This window comes from Quercus robur, chromosome 7 (assembly GCF_932294415.1).
Source record: "Quercus robur chromosome 7, dhQueRobu3.1, whole genome shotgun sequence".
Taxonomy (NCBI): domain Eukaryota; kingdom Viridiplantae; phylum Streptophyta; class Magnoliopsida; order Fagales; family Fagaceae; genus Quercus; species Quercus robur.
This window is the reverse complement of record NC_065540.1, coordinates 2,082,122-2,104,858: the sequence shown is the minus strand read 5'-3', so window position 1 is coordinate 2,104,858 and position 22,737 is coordinate 2,082,122. Positions and strand designations below refer to the sequence as shown.

The window sequence follows — 22,737 nt, the reverse complement described above, 5'->3', positions numbered from 1 at the left end:
TTAATGTCTTCTTTTTTTTTTTTTTTTTTTTTGAGAAGAATCATTAATTACTTAATTTAATTAACAGAAGCTTTCAGAGTACCAAATAATTACAAATTTTCATATATTGTCTAAATTGCGGCCTTTGGCTTTGATCAGAAGACGTTTTGGATGGGGTTCAAAGTTGCTTCAGCCAATCCAATTTTAACAAAGTACAAGACTCCAGATTCTCAAAAATATAAAAATAAAAATAAAAAAGTCCAATACTCCAGCATCACCTGACCCAACTATTGTTGACAATCTTCTTAAAAAAAAACTGTTGTTGACAACATTTTAGCCCGATTTGGCCTGGCTAATTTGTTTGTCGTTTGCCGCATCACAAAGGATTTTAAAAATAATATAATTCTTTTTGAGAGAAATAAATTAAACAATATACTAGAGACTTTTTAATTAAATGGCCTTGTTGGAGAGTGGGGGATAAGGTTGGCTTAGATGTTAGGTATATGGACCATGGATTTTTCTCAATGTAATAGAGAAAAAAGTGATCAAATGATTTAACAAGAGACAACGAAGAAAATACTCAGAATTCACCTACCATAAAGCCCTAAACCCATAAAGAAAACAAGATTATATGAACCTCAGGCAACTTCTCTACAAATTTTCACTGCTGGACTGATTAATTAGCAAAATCGTTTCTGTGTTGCAGGTCCACTAACTAACAATGAGATTAGCCCTGTTGGAAGAAATTTTCAAAGTTGAAAGCATTGCATGCCCATTGCGTAAAGATGATACAAAAGCATTAGAGCTTTTTTATATATTACCCCATAACTAAAATTGCATGGACATTTACCACCGTGCACTTTTAGTGCGATGGTCACTCCACAAGTATTTATATTTATGGAGTGTGAGAGGTAAGAGTCGGGGTTCAAATCTCTAAAGGGAGTTTCACACACATATACACTAAATTAGATTAGGTTAGAGTAGAAATTTTATCCTGGATTAAAAAAAAAAAAAAAAAAAGAATGAATTGCATGGACATTTCCTCCACGGACAACTCCATTCTATGAACTAATTTTTTTTTTTTTTAATATATGTTTGGGAGTCGCTTATTTATCTTTCTGAGTTTTATATTTTGTTGAAATTTCTGTAAAAAAAGATAGATGAAAAGCAAAATAAGTTGATTTTTTTTTTTAATTACTGAAAGCTCCCCCCCCCCCCCCCCAAAAAAAATACTTTGATATGCAAACTTACAAATGAGAAACTAACAATATTGAATAATAATAATAACACACAAAAAAAAAAAAAAAAATGTTTTGAGCTTAATTTGCTATCTATTTGTTTTATACCATACATCAAGAAGACAAATATTTCAACAGGTTCATCAACTAGATTCACCAAAAAAAAAAAAAAAGATGTTGAAGGTAATTACAATAATATTAACAAACCAAGTAGTATAAATGTATAATGTGCTAGTTCTAATATTGATTCTATGACTTTGTTATGAATTACTTTTATCTCAAGTTTATCTGAAGAAAAAATCATGTGTCAGTAATAACCTCTTTTTCTATTTTCATACATCTCATTTAATTTGTGTCGTATCTACAAATTAAATCACTCCCAATATAACTTGGCATATGTCTCAATATTCAACATCTATTTTTCCAAACACCAAAAGTCCTCTCAATGACAAAATGAAGTGACGAATAGACTTAGGGTGGGTTTGGATTCAGCGTTTGCTGAATCCGCGTCCACGTTTTTCCCCTTTTTTTTTTTTTTTTTTTTTTTTTTTCACTTTCACGCGTTTAAGGAGACCATTTTCACTGTTTATATACTGTTTTGTTACTGTTCATGTACTGTAGCAGTACTATTTACGCATTTAAAAATATTAAAAATGGGTCCCACAGTATTTTTTACACATTTAAAAATTATTTTGCTACAGTGTTTTCAGTTTTCAGTTTTCAGTTTTCAGTTTCAGCAATAATAAGTTCAATCCAAACAGACCCTTAATTTAGATTCGACATAATTTAGTATCCGTTTGGATTGCGATGAAAATCTTTTACGTTTGCGTTTTATATTTTCAGATGTGGGACCACAGCTACAGTGCAGGAAGAGAAAAGTGTTTTCAGCTGTGTTGGGCGTTTTTCAATGGGTCTCGTGTACTGTTTACCAGACCCACAAATACTTTTTTTAGCAAAAAACCCTTTAAACTAGGTCCCATTATACTATTCACATATTTAAAAATTATTTTGTTACAGTGTTTTCAGTTTTCAGAAATAAGCGATATACAAATAAATCCTTAGTTATATTTTGATACTTGGTAAATGGCTTACAAATAAGAAAAAAAAAAACCAAATATTGAAGCATAAAAATTTAAGAACAATATATAAAAAATAAAAGGAAGGCGAGCTTGCTTGATAATAATAATAATAGCATAAAAATAATCTTTATAATGATTTTTTAATGTTGAAAATAGAAATGACAGCATTTTAAGAGAGTTGACGGAAATTTTTTTTTACGGTAATGGATGGAAACTAAAGTGATACATTATCAAAGTGACCATGTTTAAATTTAGTGGGTGAAAATGACAATCAATCAAAATTATATGGTGTGAAGGGAATTTAAATTGGTCAATATTTTTTTGTCATGTACGATGATTATTAGGAAATTTTCATGTTGTATACGTGTCTCTACTGTGCTTTACTTCTTGTATTTTGGTTGTAAGTGTTCACCAACTCAGCAAGTGTACGTTTGGATAATGCTGAAAACTGAAAGTTTTCATCGTTTAGTATTTTTAGTGGTCATGTACACTATTTATGAGGTTTATAAGTACTTTTTTAGCAAAAATAATTTTAAAACTGGATCTCACGACATTATTAACATATTTAAAAATTATTTTATTATAGTATTTTCAGTTTTCAATTTTCAATTTTTAGTAATAAATTGTATCCAAACAAACTAAGCATGATATTATTGAAAACTACTCATATAGTTGTTTTCTTTTCTTTTTTCTTTTTTTTTTTTTTAAGAAAAATTCATACAGTAGTTAAAGCAATAAAATTTCTTTATAAAAAATTAAAGGAAAAAAAAGAGTAAAAAGTAGCTACTATTCATGGAGGGTCACATGGGAGTTGGGACCCGCAACCAATGAAATTTTGGGACAAGACACTACCTCAAAGGCTCAAACGTGAAACATGAAAATCAAATAAGCTGCTATTTTTTTTGCGGGGCTTTTACCTGGAGCTCAAAAACAATAGCTAAAAAGAAAAAAAAACCCAGCTACACTATACTCTCAGATTACTTTTATTTTGCTGAATATAATCTCAGATAACTATCGGTATACAATTTATACTGGTAAAATATATAAATAAAAATAGTTAAGATATAGTCAAGAATAGATTAACTTAAAAGATTAATCTTGTTTAAGTACGTAATGTGTTATCAATTCCAAGAGGCAACTCAAAGAAGGCAAAAATTGATGATTTCAATAGCTCTTCAATTGATCGAACAAGTGTCATCGCTAGCCTCTCAATAATCCATTGACAACAACTCAATTTATCAAGAATTGTGAAACTTGAAATCTAATATGTTTTAAAAAGTTGATTTTCCCTTGGTTTGTGTGTCATACATGCAAATACATATAAGATGCTTTAAGGACTGTTTGGATAAAACTTATTTTGCTGAAATTGAAAATTGAAAACACTGTAGTAAAATAATTTTTAAATGTGTGAATAGTACCGTGGGACCAATTTTTAATGAAAAAGTTGCTGAAAAGTATAATTTGTGGATCCGTAAACAGTGCACGTATACACTGTTCACTGTGGAAAGTCAATATTTGCGGTTACTGTTCAATGAACAGTAACCGCATTACTCCAAAACGCGTGAAAAAAAAAAAAAAAAAAAAACAAAAACAAAAACAAAAACGCAACGCAGCAGACGTGGAATCCAAACACACACACTTACTGTATTAGTATATTAGAGGTCTAGAGAGCTTGTTTTATGTAATACAAAAGAGAAAATCTAAACCTAAAAATCAACTCGTGAGTCCATAGAGTAAATAAAATTATCATCTAAGGTGTTGTTGATGTCATAGTGCATATCAATAGTTTTTTTTTTTTTTTTGAGAAAGTAGTGCAGATCAATAGTTGAAGCCACAAAGTCATCCCAAACTCCCAGTGTCTTGCTGCGGAAATAAAATTTTAAAGGTGATCATTGGAGTCACGGATATAGTTCTTGAAAGGTATTCAAAATAAAAGAGTCCAAGCAGCTGGGAGTTAATTCACTTAATTGTGGTCGTATCAGAAAGTCATCTACTAGATATAGAGATTAGGGATAAGGGTCTATTTCAAATCGTGAACTTTAATTTTATTTATTTATTGAATTCCTTTTGGAATTGTGGAAATCCTGTAATGATTTTTCCTTTTGGAGCTTCTCCATCAGTTTCCACTTCATCACTATATCTTTTTTCTTTCTTTTTTTTTTACTTTATTATTTATTACTTTACGTCTGGTGATATGCTGGCCTGTGGTGATTAACTTGTGGTGAGAATATTGTTTGTTTCATAATTGGTTAATTCCTAATTGGCTTAACTTACTTTATTTGCCCCCTAATAAATTAAGGATTCAAAACATATGATCTTTTTCAAATCTAAATATAAAAAAATTTAAACAAAAATTTGATCATTTAACAGTTAAAAAAAATAATTTATTATCTTAAAAGTATAAAAATATTTCCAAAGCTTTTAAAAAGTAGGGTAAAATACAATTTTGGTCCCTAAGCTTTATTAAAGATTTGTTTTTCGCCCCTAAACTTTAAAAAGTTTTTTTTTTCATCCCTACACTTTGTAATGAGTTTTTTGAATAGTATAGAGACAAAAATAAGGATGAAAAATGAACTTTTTTAATAGTTTAGGGATAAAAAACAAACTTTTAGTAATGTTTAAGGACATAAATAAAACATTTTCAATAGTTTAGGGACGAAATATAAACTTTTCAATAGTTTAGGGACAAAAAATGAACTTCTTAAAATTTAGGGAAGAAAAACAAACTTTTGGTAAAATTTAGGGACCAAAATAATATTTTACCCTAAAAAGTATACATGTCCTACCTTCTTTTATAAGAAATGAATAGCATATAAATTTTCATCATTTCCCCCTTAATTTTCATTTCTAGTTGTTAAATTCAAGTTTACGACCAAAGAAAGAAAATCTTAAAAAGGATGTTGTAGACTTGTAGTATAGTATATCTATTAAAAGGGTATTCTAGTTTGAGAAAATTACATTTTATCTCCCTAACTCAAAAATCTTAAAGATTCAGTTTATTAGGGAGTATAGTATACCCTTTTTTAAAATATTTTATTGCTATATACTCCTATATATTTACCTCCTCTTGACTAATTATAGTGAAAAAAAAAAGAGAGTAGATTTTTAATAGTGGAATGGACCATTGAATAAAGAGGGCTTATTTGTTAGTAGGAAGATGAATACCACTATAAAGCAAATTTTCTTAAGAAGAGAGCCTATTCTAGTGGGGTTATCTCTTTTCTCCTTCCTAAATTATCTCATAAATTAGATACATTGAAGATAGTCTGTTTTAATAAAGGGTTATCTCTTTTCTTATTCCATAATTATCTTTATGCATCAGATGCTTCAGATACATTCTCTTGTATTTGATTTGAACGCACATAAAGAATGCACATAATTGAAATGATTTTGGGCTAAACAACAAGCATGCATTCTCCTGTATTTGATTTGAATGCACATAATTGAGATGATTTTGGGCTAAACAATAAGCATGCCCTCTGTTTTTACTTCTTCTCATTTTATGGAAACAATCAAACCAAAGAGGAAAATTAATAAGCATGCCCTAATGCCACGCAGGCCACGCATTCCTCATGGTATAATTAACAAACACCGTTGGTGTCAGTGTCACCTTCTCAAATGGATCTAAAATCACCTAACAAAAAGAGCATAATGGGGACATCGAACCCTTCAAATAATCCTCGGTGTACACAAATTTATTTGACAAAAACAAAAATAAAAATTACTAACATGGTAAAAAAAAAAAAAAAAAAAAAAAAAGTGTCTAACAAAGATGACAGATTTACAGTTTAGTGCTGGAGGCACGCAAACACATACGAAAACAATGGTACAGCCGGGCCTCGACACGTGTAGACCACGTGTAGTGATTCCAAGCAACCCCCGGTCACGCACTGTGCTCACGCTTCCCAACCCACTGTTTGACCTGTTACACACACCTAATATGACAACAAATAAGATATATAACCACGACGTCGTTTATGATGTCTGCTTCTTCGACTTCGATTGCTACTATTTTTTTTTTTTTTTTGGTCTCTCTTTTTTTTCTTCTCCTTTATTCTATTTACCTTTCGGTCCACAGTCGATACCAAAAACGTTGCCAATGCAATTACGGTAATAGTAACGAGCTGGCACCTTCACTGGCCCAACCTTGGTTTGTCACTAGCTATACTCACTATCATAATACGACTAGTCTTGGGTATCTCTTTTGGAAGATTCAGAAACCATATTTTGAATCCTTTGCTTTGTCTCCATTTCAGATGCTGATCTATCTTCCCTCCTCTTCGTGTAGGCCTCGAAGAATTCCTTGTTCTCCTTCTCCAATTCCTTCCACACTTTTTTGTACACAATCAAAAAGATAAAAACTTTTTTTTAGATTTCAACAAATATATATATATATATATATATATATATATGTATGCAAGGGGTACTATATATGTGTACATGTATAAAAAAGGTGACTGACCTGTGGAGGTAATGACTGGTTTGATATTTGCATGCTTAGAGAGGGCTTCCATGCACTCTTCCTTGCTCATGTTAAATATGATACACTCTTCGATCAGGTGGTGCACCTGCGTCACCTCAAAGTATTAATCTCCATGAATATAATTAGAACTACAAGACTCTTAGCTCTATATATGTATTTTTGAATCAGAGACACAGTGAAGGGTTAATAGAAACTTACCATGCGTATATATGAAGCTGAGTCTCCCATGATCTTATGGTATATCTCTGATATACTTCTATATGTATATGAGACCAAGAGAAATGGAAGCAAATTCTAGATGATTTCTTGCAAAAGAATTAAAAGGTAGAAGAAAAAGAACGATCTGGAAAGTTAGGTTGATAAGACATCAAAGAAAAGAGGAAGCTAGAAGAGAGAGAGAGAGAGAGAGAGAGAGAGAGAGCAATTTTTTAATGATCAAGAAGGGAAAATGGTTGAATTTATAAAGAGAGCATGGTTTCAAAATGGTAGGTTAAAATAGATTATTATATAATAAAATAAAAGGTATGATATAATGGGCAACTGGTGGGGTCCAAAGTCCCACGTGGGAGAAGTAAGACGATTGGTGGAGAGGGGATTAGAGGAGATTTTATAAGCAGCCCTTATTTGTCTCTTACGTGGCCACTAGGCCAGTGTCCACGTGACATGTGGGTCCATGTCACCTCCTATAGTATATTCTAGTTTTTTACATAAGCACTAAAACCTAAAAGGCAATGCTACGCCAGACTCCAAAGTCCAAAGGCAGCAATATGGCCCACATTAATTTAAACCAACGGCCCGTGAAATTGCCTTATCGTAGCGTCTTCATTAACTTGACTCGATCTCCTCGCTTTCAGTTTTTTGCCTTTCAGGGGCTTCATGAAATCCCCCGACAGGGGATTCCATTATGAATCTATTTGGGATTTGGATGTTTGATTTCTCAGTTTGAATTCTAAATTCCATGTGAACAATAGTAACATTCTTATGGGCTTCAATTTTGTACAAAGTTAGTTTTTATTTGATGAATTATAATTAGTTTAATTGGATAAGTTTCTTATAAAGTTGTTTTTTATTCAATTGATTCCTATTAGCTTAATAACTTAACTTGATTGGTAAAGTTTTAGTTGGTTGAATAAGAGATACCCTAGTTTGAAATTCTATAAAAATAATTATTTATTTATTTATTTATGAATATAAAGTTGTTATTAACTTATAATGTTGCGTTTAGCCTTAAGAGCTTCACTATTGGTGGAAATCTTTTTTTTATTTTTTGACTTATCTCTACGATAATTCGTGAGAATGTTATGGTTATAGTTACTTATACTAAAAATCTGACCATTGAATTATATGTTATTAATATTCTAATTATGCGTGTCAAATTTATTTTAGATTAGATGTTATTTACTATTTGAACTATAAAACTTACTATTTATTATTATCTATAATTTAAGACTACAAAAACTTAAAATTTAAATGATTTATTGGTAGCTTAGCTTTTTTTTTTTTTTTTTTTTTGAGAAGAATAAAAAAAGTAATTTGATAACTGATTTGTCAAAATTCATATTTAATAAAATATTTGTAGCCACGGCCTAGCAAACTTTGTTCTATGGACTAGTGAAATGCAATAATGTTTACATTTTTGGGATTTTTACAAGAATGCAACTTTCGAATCAAATGCAGAGTACGGAAATCTCAAATCTAATTCCAGAAATTTGGATTCTATGTTTGGAATTTTATGAGATTATAGAACCCTCACAGTTTAGGCCCTTTCACCGCCCAATCTTTCATTACCCAATTATTTATAGCCAATCAGCATAGATACAAATGAAAATTTTATGTAAAAGACAGTAACATTTTTCTTACAAATCATTATTCTTAAATTTCTATTTCTAATGTGTGTATTTTATATAGTAAATATTTCGCTATATTTTTATTCTTTTGTATATAGTATTACTATGTGTAATATTCCTCCTCTTTAAAATTATAATTTTTTTTTGGCCACGTTTTAAAATTATAATTCTTTAACTGAATGTTGGCATGAATCTTCATAATTATTTTCATAATTTTTAAAGATGAGCATTTAATTGTGACTAAACATTTTAGTCTCTCTATGTTTAAAAAAAAAAAAAAAAAAAAAACTGAAATGTTGTTGTCGCATGTCAATTTAACCTTCAAAGTTATGTTATTTTCAATGTTAATTCAACTTTTTCAAATGAACGATTTGAAGGACTTAGTTTCACTTGTTTGTTTCGGTCGGCATGTATTATCCTTCAGTTCACAATCTAGGCCTTACTTTTATATTATAAAACTAAGAGTTTCACGATTTTATATCATTGTCAATTTAGTCCCCAATGCAATTTTGCTAACCTCATTTCTATCAAATTTCATGTAAACTCAAACTTACACAATTTTAAGTGGGTTATAGTTAGTTTAACTGGTAAAGTCTCTTGTTGCCGAAATTGTAAGAATGCATGATAGCTACCTTTTTTTTTTTTTTTTTCTTTTCTTTTCTCTTTCACCGATCTCTCCTCTTTATCCCTCATTGATCTCTCTCCTTTCTTAGACTTGAGCACAACTGTTGGAGCATTTTAATATTAATTAATTAAAATGAATAAATATTATAACATAAATATAAAGATGTGAGAGTGAATATGGAAGATCAGAAGTTAATAAAAATGTTTAATCCCACATGAAAAGGAGAGAGACTATTTTGTTCTTTTTAATTGTGATGATTAATGGACTAAGATGAATTGTCTCAAATATTGGGCTAGATACGTGTGGTGAAGGGTGGAGGTAATCATGTAACACCCACTACATCAAAATAATGGACCTAATTAATCAGATTAATTTGGGTAGTAATTTCGTGAGGTCTATTGAATTTATAAAAAGACTCATTTAGACCCAATCCAAGTTACTGCAACATACACAAAAAAAAAAAAAAAAAAAAAAATAGAGAGGTTTTTGGCAAAGAAGGGTGTTCTTTCTGGTGGAGTTTTGGGCTTGAATACTTTGTGCAGAGGTTGTTCTACCATATGACACTTGTTGGGTTGTTGTATCATGGGGGAGGCAAGTCAGAGAAGGTCTTCACCGGTTACAAAGTTTAGTCAACCAAGGGCTTGAATCTCCTTAAAGAGAGCGAGTGTCGCGCCTTAGTCCAAATAGTATTGTGTAATTTTTCTCTTTAAATTAATAATTTTCAGAAGTATTATTCAATTTCTCGTTGTGTTATTTCCTTTATTATTGTGTTTGCACCAACAATTTTAAGGAGATTCAATACACGAAGCCTACACAAGAGAAACCAAATGAGCCTGTTGGAGATCTTAACAAGCCCTTTCGCTTTAAGGGAGCCCACTTTAAGAGGCGGAAATGAAAGGTCTGGAAAGCTTTACAAAGCAAGTATGATACCAAGGAGGTTGGTGCAAAGAAGTATGCTGCTAGTAGATTTTTCTGTTACCAAATGGTGGATGGAAAATCGGTGGTGGATCAAGCACAAGACTTCCAAATGATTGTAGCAGAATTGAGATCTGAAAGCATAAAGATCGGAGACAATTTGGTGGTAGTTGGCATAATTGATAAACTACCACTATCTTGAAGGGAGTTCCAAAAGACTTTGCGGCACAAACAAAAGGAGACATCCTTGGAGACTTTGATCACACGCATCCGTGTGGAGGAGGAGATTAGAGGACAAGATGCACTAATGACACAAGAGAGCAATAGTAATTCCACCACAAAGGTAAACCTTATTTTAGCCAATAATAATATGCCCAAAAATCATTTTCCTAGAAATGGTCAATTGAAGCCTAAAAGGAGAGCCTTCAAAAATAACAATAGACCTCAAGGAAGGGGAAATCCGAATAAAACTACAATAAAAACCAATGACCCCCTTCACAAGATCAATTTAATAGATCCTGTTTTGTCTGTGGCAAGAGTGGACATATTTCTCGATTTTACAAATTTCGAAAATGTGAATCTGTCCCACAGGCTAACGTAATCGAAGAGCCTTTAGTGGCTATGATTACAGATATCAATATGGTGCAATATGTTGAAGGGTGGTGGGCAGATTCTAGTGCTAATAGGCATGTCTACTATGACAAAAATTGGTTCAAATTGTACAATCCTTTTGAAGAAGAAAAAATTGTTATGTTTGGTGACTCTAGCAAAACCAAGATTCTTGGAAGTGGTGAGGTTGAATTGACATTTACTTCTGGACGTGTGCTAACATTGAAAGATGTACTTTACACTCTGTCCATAAGAAAAAATTTGATGTCAAGTCTTTTGCTTAACAAGGCTGGCTTCAAACAAACTATAGAATCTGATAACTATGTAATCACTAAAAATGGATTATTTGTGAGCAAGGGTTATGCTTGTGATGGAATGTTTAAATTGAATGTTGAGAATAATAAAACATCTACCAGTTCAGTTTATATGCTTTCTTCTATTAATTTTTGGCACGCTCGTTTGTGTCATATAAATAGTAGATATGTGGGAATTATGAGTAGTTTAGAATTAATTCCAAGACTGTTAAAAGATTTTGAAAAATGTGAAACTTGTAGTCAAGCTAAGATTACAAAAAGGCCTCATAAAAGTGTTGTAAGACATACCGAATTGCTGGAGTTAATTCGCTTCGATTTATGTGAATTTGAGAGAATTTTAACTCATGGGGGAAATAGATATAATATCACTTTTATTAATGATTTCTCAAAATATACAATTGTTTATTTGATGAAAAATAAAAGTGATGCTTTTGAAAAATTTCAAGATTTTTTTAAAAGAAATTGAAAATCAATTCGGTAGAAAAATAAAAAGAATAAGAAGTGATAGAGGCCATGAGTACGAATCAAGTGCATTTAACTCATTTGTTCAGTCTTTGGAAATTATCCAGGAAACTACTACACCATATTCACCAACTTCTAATGGTGTGGCTGAAAGAAAAAATAGAACTCTAATTGAGTTAACAAATGCCATGTTAATTGAATCTGGTGCACCTTTACATTTTTGGGGTGAATCTATTTTAACTGCATGTTATGTTTTGAATAGGGTGCCACATAAAAAGTCGCATACCTGATATCACACCTTTTGAGATGTAGAAAGGACATAAGCCAAATTTGGGATATTTGAGAGTATGGGGTTGTCTTGCTTATGTAAGGTTTACTGGCCCTAAAATACCTAAATTAGGTATAAGAGCTACTACTTGTGCTTTTCTTGGTTATGCGATTAATAGTGCAGCCTATAGATTTTTTGATCTTGAAGACAACATAATTTTTGAATCTGGTGACGCAAATTTTCATGAAGAAAAATTTCCTTTAAAATTGAAAAATAGTGGGGGTGAAGAAAATATTTTGTCACAACCTAGTTTTTCTACCTCTCATTTACAAAATCAAGAAAATTTTGAAATGGAACCTAGAAGGAGTAAAAGAGCTAGAGTTGAAAAGGATTTTGGTCCTGATTATTATGTTTTTAACATTGAGGAAAATCCCCAAAATTTAAAAGAGGCTTTAACATCACCTGATGCTATATTTTGAAAAGAGGCTGTAAATGATGAGATAGAATCTCTAATTTCTAATAGAACTTGTAAAGTAGTAGATCTTCCACTGGGTTGTAAGACCATAGGTTGTAAATGAGTCCTTAAAAAAAAGTTGAAACCAGATGGATCAATAGATAAGTTTAAAGCTAAACTTGTTGCAAAAGGCTTTAAACAAAAAGCTGATCTTGATTTCTTTGATACATTTTCTCCGGTAACAAGAATTACATCTATTAGATTGTTAATTGCTATTGCTGCAATTTTTTATTTGAAAATTCATCAAATGGATGTAAAAACTGCTTTTCTAAATAGGGACCTAGAGAAAGAGATTTATATAGATCAACTCGAAGGCTTTGTAGAGTCTGGACAAGAAAGCAAGGTATGTAAGCTAAATTAAATCCCTATATGGCTTAAAATCAAGGTTTTCAGACTCGGACCGAACCGAGAAGTCGGACCGTGTAAATCGGAAACCGGGATGAAATCCGATTTTTTAAGCATAAAGAACCGGATTTTTTGTTAATTCCGTGAACCCCTAAAATCAGGGTTAGACCACACGAACCGGTGGCAAGAACTGTAAACCCCTTAGCACTTTTATTTATTTATTTATTTATTTTATATTTAAAGACAATTTAACACAATTTTATTCTACTTAATTAAATTATCCATCTCTTACAAGGAATAAAAAAAAAATTATAATTAAAATCCTTCAAAGATATTCAACTTTACTTCAAAAATTAATCATAAATTTTAATGTTTTCATGGTTATTATTTTATTTTATTAACTTTCATATTTAATTATTAAATATATGCTTGAAAATCATTAAATTTCCCTCACATATATATAGATATATTGTCAATTTCGCTAGTTTTATAAATTTAATATATATATATATATATATATATATATTTAGGCTTTAATTAATTATTAAATTAATTATGATGTCATCACGGTTCGATCCCGGTTCGACCTCAAAAACTTTGAACCTCTCCCTTTTACGGTTCAATGAACGGTCTGGATCTGAAAACCTTACTTAAAACAAGCACCTAAGCAGTGGCATGAAAAGTTTGATTCCTGCATAATTAAGAATAGTTATAAATCAAATGAATATGATAAATGTATTTATTATAAATCATGGAATAATTTACATGTTATTATTAGCCTTTACGTGGATGATATGTTAATTTTTTGCTCAAATATGCATATTATAAATGAGACAAAAAATATGCTTAAAAGCCATTTTGATATAAAAGATCTTGGTGAGTCTAGTTTTATTTTGGCCATGAAATTACAAAAACATGTGATGGAATATTTCTTGATCAATCACATTATGTTGAGAATATATTGAGAAAATATAATTTTCACGTTCACAAAAATGTAGCTACTCCTTTTGATTCTAGTGTTCATTTATTTCCTGTGAATAATGATGATGAGATTTTTAATCAAAAGGATTATTCTAGTATCATTGGTAGTTTGTGTTATGCTACTGATTGTACTAGACCTAACATTGCATATGTAGTAGGAGTGCTAAGTAGATTTACTAGCAAGCCTAATAAAGATCATTGGCTAGCTATTGAGCGAGTCATGAGATATTTAATTGGTACCAAAAGTTATGGCTTATTTTATAAAAAGTATCCTGCTATGATTAAAACTTTTAGTGATGCCGATTGAAATACTTTGTCAGGTGATTTTCTCTCTACCACTGGTTATATTTTTACCTTAGGTAGTGGTGCTATTTGTTGGAAATCTAAAAAACAAACAATAATTGTTAATTCAACAATGGAAGCCGAATAATTGCATTAACTTTAGCTAGTTAAGAGGCAAATTGGCTTAGAGATTTGTTATATGAAATTCCACTTTGGGAAAAGCCAATTCCACCTATATTAATTCATTGTGATAGCACTGCCGCAATTGGTAGAGTTAAAAACCGTTATTACAATGGTAAATCTAGACTTATAAGAAGAAAGCACAATACCGTGCGATCTTATTTGAGTAGTGGCATCATAACTATGAATTATATTAAATCTAATGATAATTTTGCAGATCTATTTACCAAGGCCTTGGCAAAAGATAGTCTGGAATACATTGAGGGGGATGGGACTAAAGTCCATAGAATCATGAGCCATGTATGAGGATACCCAACCCAAGGACCAGGGATCCTGAGAATTGGGTTTAATGGGAAAAACGAATCATATGATGGTCGTAAGAAATGCAGTATTTATTTATTTTAATTAATTATTTTGTAAATAATTTTTTAATTGCTCATCCCTATGATGTAAGTGCATTTATCCTGTAATGTGGAAAGGTTGAGTAAAAAACTCTTAATGAAATTTGTAGCTCGTATAAGTGGGGTGTTAGAGTTATAGCAGCACCTTTGACAAAATTTCACCTATGTGAGTGTGGGGGTGGGGCCCCTCCCAGTGAGATTTGGACTTAATCTCAAATACACTCATGAAACTGAGATCAGCACACAGCCGTAAAGTGCTAGTTATAAAAGTTCATGTCAACACCTGGGTTGTTATGTGTAAGCAGTGACGCTTAATTTTTCTAAAGTAGTCTTAGTTTAAGTCAGAGACCACTACGACTTTGGAGTTAAGATCGTTGTTTTACTAAGTGAAGGTTCAATGCAGAGCACACCTTCATGATGCATAGTGACCCATCTTTGCCTGGTAATCTCTATATAATTAAATATATATATATATATATATATATATTAAAATGAGTAGGAGATTGTTGGAGCATTTTCATATTAATTAATTAAAATGAATAAATATTACAACATAAATGTAAAAATGTGGGAGTGAATATGGAAGATGAGGAGTTAGTGAAAATGTTTAATCCTATATTGAAAATGAGAGAGACTATTTTGTTCTTTTTAATTGTGGTGATTAATGGGCTAATATGAATTGTCTCAGATATTGAGCAAGATACGTGCGCAAAGGGGAGGTGAAGGGTGGAGGTGTTGTGTAATTTTTCTCTTTAAATTAATAATATTCAGAAGTATTATTCAGTTTCTCATTGTGTTATTTCCATTATTATTATGTTTGCACCAACAACAACCATAAAGTGATACCTGGGGTGAGGGCGATCAAGCCACCAAATATGTTGGCAAGGAGGACCGAGCTAACAGAGTTGAAGGTGCATTAGGCTATGGTCTGAAAATACTTGATCAAACATATTATCGTCAAGCTCGAAGAGAATAGTGGTGGTGAGAGAATCTTGGGCAAAAAGAGACGTTTATTGTCAATGATATATAGCAAGTGCGATGCCATATATGGTCCTCAAGAGATGGCAGTAGCAAGGAGATGATGAAATATGAGATGACCATGATGTTGAGTTTGGGGTGTTGATGGTGACGAATAGCACTTGGAAGGACTATTGGTTGGAAACCTTGTCAAGCAAGAGATTCTAAATTTAGTGGTGAAGTCAAGATTTCTTTTTGAAAATAGGTAAAGTCAAGATTTTAGTCTAAGGAAGAAGATTAAATAAAAGGTTATTAATTTCAAAAACATCAATTAATATAAGTAAACAAATGCTTAATTAATTAAGAAAATGATAAGTAGAGAAATATAATATAATATTCTCAAAATAAGAAAATAACTTCTGTAGGGGTAAAGTCCCCAGGTCAAACAATGGGCCTTGGGCCCTATATAGAATTCGACTGTGTCCGAGGAGAAGGTGTGGGCGCCAAAAGGGCTCCCGGCCCAATCCTTATGGGCCTAGACTTGTTTAAAAGGCCGTCCGAGGAGAAGTGTCTCCTCGGACGTACTAAGTATGACTCAAACATGCACCCTACCAGTAATAAAGAACGACTCCAACGAGTATTAGTAGCAGGGATGAGTCCCACAAGCCTGTGAGAGGGAAGAGAGTATGGGATGTTAAGGGAGAGACCACAGCTGCTACATTAAATGCATGGCAGCTGCTTTTCTGGCCGCATTAATGTGGAGGGGACTAGCGAACAGTGTTACCTTGGCTACTACAACTCACAGAAAGATAGGGGAAATGTCTGATGGGATGGGGCACTCAATTGAAGGTCCAGATGATCAACAAGTGTAAGGTTCTGATGACTTCAATGGGGTTATATAAGAGAGGGGACTCCCTATGAAGAGGAGGAGGGGGAAAAAAGAAGAACTTAGAGCAGAAGAAGGAGAGAAAGACCATAGCCTTTGATTAGGAATAGAGGTGCACCCCATACGTATCCTCGGACTGAATATCCAATGGACGTGAAGGAGATTTTCTTATGTTCAATTGTTGCATGGCCCAAAGTTAACTAACACTCACTTTGTTAGGGCCTAGTTCTGTAACCCGCTCTCTACAAATTCATTGTCTTGGGCTCCTTGGACCAGAACTCCATACCTGTTGGGCCTAGGCCCCGAAACGTGACCCTACAACTTCCCTGGTAGATCATCCTAGCATAATACAAAATTGATTCTCCAATATATATATATATATATATATATATATATATATATATTTTGTTTGTATCCTAAGTCTTAACTTATATAAGTTATATTCAATCACTTTCTCCCAAAATTTCATAGTGAGACTCATAAATTGAATTCTATAGTAATTTGTATAATTTTGATTATCCTCCTTATTCTTGTGAATAGATATTACAGTACTTTTCCTCCACTTAAGATCTTATTGATAAGGTTAGTCAAACAAAATACACTCACATCATCAAAGCACTTCTAGACATCAAATGGGATTGCTTCCGGTCCCACAACTTTTTCCATATTGGTCCTCTTCAATGCATCTTTTACCTCAGTCAACCTAATTCTTCAAATAAACCTACACTTTCTATCCTCCACTAGATTACTCAATTCGCTCCAATATTTTGTATCACTTCCACTAAAAAGTTTATAAAAATAAATATCTCTTTTACTAACACTCTTTCATCTTCATCTTTAATGCATTGGACACCGTTTAAGTTTCTTAATTTCATTTCTTGTCTCCAATTTGCTACATAATTTATCATAAGCCTTACATTTAGCGTATTGGTCAATTATATTTATATTTATATTTTTGCATTCCTCTTTGATACTTTATAATTTTCATAAGCAACATTGTCTTTATATTTAGGTAAGTTTCTATGGCTTTCTCTTTAACTAATTGTTGCTTGGACCTCCTTATTCTACCATTAAGTCTCCTTTAGTTGGTTACCTATATTCGTTCGATTCTCTAAGTACATTTTTAGCCACCATTTAAGTACAATAAGTCATTTCATTCCACATCTTATCAAATTCTTCATATAAATTCTACTTCTCTTATTTGATTATCTTATCTTTAAGAATGTGTGGTGACTTAAAAAAATATGGGAAATGATTAACTCCTATTTAAATCCTCCAGTCCCTTATAATTTTAATTCAGATATAAGATATATAAGATTTAAGAAATCCAATAGTTTTTTAAAAAACTCATATAAACTTTACAAAATTTAATAAATACAAGTTACAACTTATTTCATATTTGTTAAAAAAATAAAGGGGATCTTATCCCAAAAAAAGATGAACTCTAAGATCCTCTTGACCCCAATTAAATATTTCAAGGTGCATCTAAGCATATTGATAATTTTTTTTTGTTTGTTTTTTAGATCATCTTCATAAAACTTTGATGAAGGGAGAAATGGAAATCCATAATTAAGCCCTTCCAACTCACGGTGTGATTTATCAATTATCATTCTATTATTCTAAGCAGGTTATGACTTATGTGAGTGAGACATTGTAGTGTTCGTGAGTTTCGTAAGCTATAACATTATCCCTCTGTCGACTTTACTGAGTCTATTCCACCTCCCGAAATCATCTATTACTGTTTTATATTAATTGTTGGAACATTCATATGAGTAAGTATCCTGATAAATGATAATAGGAATTAGTGATTAATATAATATAACTGTGCTCAAACTCCTTCAGTTTTTGGGTAAAGTGTTGTCCTTAGGTGGCTGAACGTCACTACATTGAGCTTAGGCCCTAGGGTATTCATATGAAATATATAAATATATATTAACTAACGCGTTTTGTCTACCTTAAAAAAAAAAAAATTAAACACCCTGACTTGATAATTCCATGAATTTGGATTAAACAAAAATAATTTTGACTCCTCAAACATAATCCTTAATCTCTCAAATAATAAATAAAATCCCAAATAATAGTAAAGATAGTTCAAATAACAATAAATGACCAAAATATTCAACAAAAAGTCTATTCAAAAACAAAAAATAGTAAAAAATCATAATTATTTATATTTGTAACTCATTCAACTCATTTTATAAAAATAATCCATAATTTCATTTTTCCTAAAAAACGGAGCAAAAAGATATATTGAGATCATGAGTTCTCCTTGATGACACAAGTAGTGCTCTCCTTAACGGCCAAGCTCACAGTCGCAACAAGTATCATTCGTTGCTCTCTCTCTCTCTCTCATCATTTCAAACATTCTCTCACTTTATTACCCCATCTTAGCATTCTTAGTTCTCACTTTTTCTTTCATCAATTATTTTTGTTTTGTTTTTGTTTTTTTGTTTTTTGTTTTTCATTTTGTTAGTGAAAGAGAATTGTAAAACTTAAGGTATTAGCGTGTTTTATTTTTTTGTAATGCCAATATATTCAAATTCTAACTTTTTAGATTTTCCTATAATTTAAATTTCTTAATAACTACTCTACAAAGAATTTATAAAGTCACCGTTGAACCTCTCAATTGATGATTCTCTCTTCTATGTAGACATAAGAAAAAATTTAGATAGTTGAACCTCCCAATATATCCACACATGGGATCTACATGGGGCTCATCCCCTTTATGAGAGCTCGGAGCAGTGCTCCTGGACTATGTAAGAATTGATCGTAAATATATAATTTTTCTATGCAGCTTAAAATATTACTTTTCAAATAATGATAAATAAATCATATTTGCTGGTGCAATTAGCCCAATTTACAGCTTAGAAGTGACAGTGACATATTTTGCTGCGGCTGTTTATTTACGCACTCCAGGCATTTTCTTTTATATTTCCCAGACATTGTGAGAGCAGTAGAGTACGGTACCATGACGCCAGAAAATAACATTATGTACTTGTCGATATATCATATGCCAACAAAGCAGTACTTAGGTAACATTATCGAAGAATCTTTTTATCCCTGCAAAGTAGCTTCAAAAATTTAAACGGGAAATTTGCAATATGCAAAAATAGCCTCTATTGTTTCGGTTTTATTAAGTTCAATTCCACAAACTTTTTAGTGTTTCATTTGAAACTATAAGATTTAGACTAAAGTGAAAGTGTTAGGATTCAATCCAACAACTCATTAAAGATTTCATTTTATTCTAAATTTTATGGGTTAGATTGTAACAAATGAAATGTTTATAGGACAAATTTATGACAAGTTTACAAGGGATAAGTGTTTTTTTTTTTTTAATTTCAACCTATGACGTCTGCTTATAATGATAACTCTTTATCATTAAACCAAAATATCAATTGGCTTTTTAGTGTAGCCAGGGATTGAACCACAGATTTCTTATTCAATCATCAGAGAGTTTACTAATTGAGCTAACTAATTAAATTTGAAAATAAAATGCAAAATTTAATACAACACGATGAACTGTAATTTTTCCAATTTAAATACTACTTTTTTAAAAATTAGATTCAAGATTCAAGTGATAGCCTAACGGTAATAGCATCGTTTGTAGTGTTCCTTGTGTCTCAGAGAGAGAGAGAGAGAGAGAGGCTAATATTTAAAGTTTAGAGTCTTTAGACAATCAAATCCTATAAGATTAGCAATCCTCAAATTTCTCCATTTGGGTGTGATCAAAGGGGGGTCACTTAAAATTGCATCTAAAAAAACGGATGATGCTATCAATGGAAAAATGAAAATCCTTGTAACTTTGGGTTTTGGTGAAGACTTGAAGGCTTTTATTTATTTATTTTAAAAAAGAGAAAGTGTGTGGGCAAGACAAAATCTCACCACATTTTAACAAAAATCTTATTTTGAGCTGTGGTGAGCCCACATATAATTTATTTTATTTTAGACTTATGACGGGTTAACACCTCAACTTTTGTGAAAATATTGTGAGATTTTGTTGTGATCATAGAACAGTTTTCTTTACACTATACTTACTATAAAAAACATGAAGATGACTAGGTCAAACCTATACCCAACTAAATCTAAGGGTTCATACGATGAGTAACTTTCATCCTAAGCCTAAATATCCAAAGAGAAGCATTGAGAAAAGATCCCCAAATAGATAAACAAATTTATCACTTCATTATAATTAAATTAAGGGGGTGTGATGTAGATGGGTGGTAATCGCTAATGTACTTTAGCAAAGATTGAGTGAAAATGCTCGCTAATTGTTGTTTTGATTGAATAAAATTAATGCAAATAAGTTTTACATTGTTTTTGGTAGGGCTGTGCATAGGTCGGTTGAAGTTGATTTTGAGATCAAACCAACAACTGACTTGATGACGACGAGTTTGAAATTGCATACCCTGTTGCCGACTGTGAAAATACGAGTTATCGACCTCCAAGGCTCCTTTGTTCTGGTGGTCCGATTGATCAAAATTGCCTCAGGTTTGGTGGTAAAAACACATGGTGGTAGAGTTACTATATCTAGTGGAGACTCACTAGATCTAGCTGTGATGTTCCCAAATTTGGCAATGATCTTTCTAGATCTAGCATAGTTCTTGCCAAATTTGCAGAGAACAATTACACACATTGAAGAATGATGGCTTTGAAGGTGGAGAACGATAGCTTTCTGTTGGATCCATTATAGTCAATCATAGTTGATTTTGAAAGAGGAGACTTGTCACTCAACCCAATATTATATTGGGGAGATAAACACTTTGGGAAGTTTCCTTGAATAATATAACATATAGAAACACACTTTAATCCAAAATTAATATAACATATAGAGATACACTTTAACCTAAAAGGCTTAAGCCTAACAGGTATGTGCTCAATTATATTATATTAACCACTCATTTTTCTCATCATTATTCAATGTGGGACTTCACTCACATGTGTGTACCCAACAATCTCTCAGTCACGTGTGAGTCTCTACCTCTCTGTGGGCTCCAAGACTTCTTCGTGAGTCATGAACAAGTCCTACTCACTCTCTCTTGCCTATGGGCTTTTTTCTTCATCAACACATCATCTATGGGAACCACGTTGCACCACACTGTTTTTTTAGCACCATTAGCAACATTTCTTTGTTGGTTTTTTTTTCTTCAGGATCTTTATGTGTGGACCGTTTAGAGTTGCTCTGTCTCCGCTAGGTAGGGACTATGAACACTTCGTCACACCTTAACCCAAAAGACCTAAATTCAATGGGTATGTGCTTAATTATGTTTTATTAACCACTCATTATTCTCATCATTATTCAATTTAGGAATTCACTCACACGTGTATACCAAAAAGTTGGATTCTAGAAGATGAGACTTGAAGTCATTTGACCTAGTGATTAGATCGGACAAATTTCGGTTTGGTTTCCCTTGATTCAGATGGTACCTTCTGGTGAGGGTCTTAGCTGGACAGCCCTACTCTTTGGTATGAAATCTATACTTGTCTGTTTTTATATTTTTATATACCAAGTGCTCTTAAGTGAGGCTATTCTGAACCCATTCAAGAAAAAATTGAAAATGAAACTAGTAAACAATCCAATGAGGAATCAATGCATAAGGGTGTAGAGTGTAGACAGACCCATAAGGTGTGTGGAATACCGTGCAACCAATGTTTGAGAGGTGTAGATGAGTCCAGTCGAACCTGGGTGCATGGTAGGGTTGATATATTTGACAAGCATAATCCGAAATATTACAGATAGATTTGCATAATAAATTAAAAAGTGTTACATTCACAACATTTTTACAACAAATAATAAATGATTTGTTATTATTGGTTATAATTTGAATCAATCATTAAAATTACTTTTTTTTGCCTCATCAATAACAATCCACCACTTAGAATTTGTTGTGAAAAATATTGTGAAAACATTATGGACATAACATTTCTCTAATAAATAACCATCAGATTCAAAAATGTACAAAGTTGGTTGAAAACATGCCAAAATTCAGAAAACAGCACATAAAATCATTTTCGTATCCTTATTAGTTTCTCAACAAACAAAAGAGGAAAATGAAACAAATGAGACGCAAATATTTGACTGTACTTTCTTTCCTATATTCAGCAACCGAACATAGGGGAAAAAAAATTCAACTCGGTATGTAGAAGTGTAGAACACAGAAACAGATACTCTAATTGTTGACGGTACTGTACAAATTCTGCGCAGCTCAGAGGCAACAAAGACCTCATATGATACATAGAGTGCTACAATATTCCATAACTTTATCTAAGAAAGCAAATTACGTGACTTTGGAAGGTGATTATAAGTTAGTTTTTTTTTTTTTTTTTTTTTTTTTTTTTTTTTTTTTTTTTTTCTTCTCAAAAAAAAAAAAAAGT

The 22,737-nt window shown here is 31.9% G+C and overlaps 1 protein-coding gene across 1 annotated transcript; it reads right to left on the bottom strand.

Annotated features, from left to right (window-relative positions):
- Positions 1-5,739: 5,739 nt before the first annotated feature.
- LOC126691685 (uncharacterized) lies at positions 5,740-7,207 on the bottom strand. The gene is made up of 3 exons (XM_050386780.1): positions 6,978-7,207; positions 6,759-6,864; positions 5,740-6,627 (listed from the first exon to the last, which is right to left on the bottom strand). The coding sequence occupies exons 1-3, from the start codon at positions 7,005-7,007 to the stop codon at positions 6,482-6,484; spliced, it is 282 nt and encodes a 93-aa protein (XP_050242737.1). The 5' UTR covers positions 7,008-7,207; the 3' UTR covers positions 5,740-6,481.
- Positions 7,208-22,737: the final 15,530 nt, after the last annotated feature.

What these genes read in the sequence shown, in the direction of transcription:
- LOC126691685 (XM_050386780.1), bottom strand. Translation starts at nt 7,007, where the DNA reads ATGGGAGACTCAGCTTCATATATACGCATG. An exon ending in CAGCTTCATATATACGCATG is followed by an intron (nt 6,865 to 6,977) that starts GTAAGTTTCTAT and finishes GAGGTGACGCAG; the next exon opens with GTGCACCACCTGATCGAAGA. An exon ending in ACCAGTCATTACCTCCACAG is followed by an intron (nt 6,628 to 6,758) that starts GTCAGTCACCTT and finishes TGTACAAAAAAG; the next exon opens with TGTGGAAGGAATTGGAGAAG.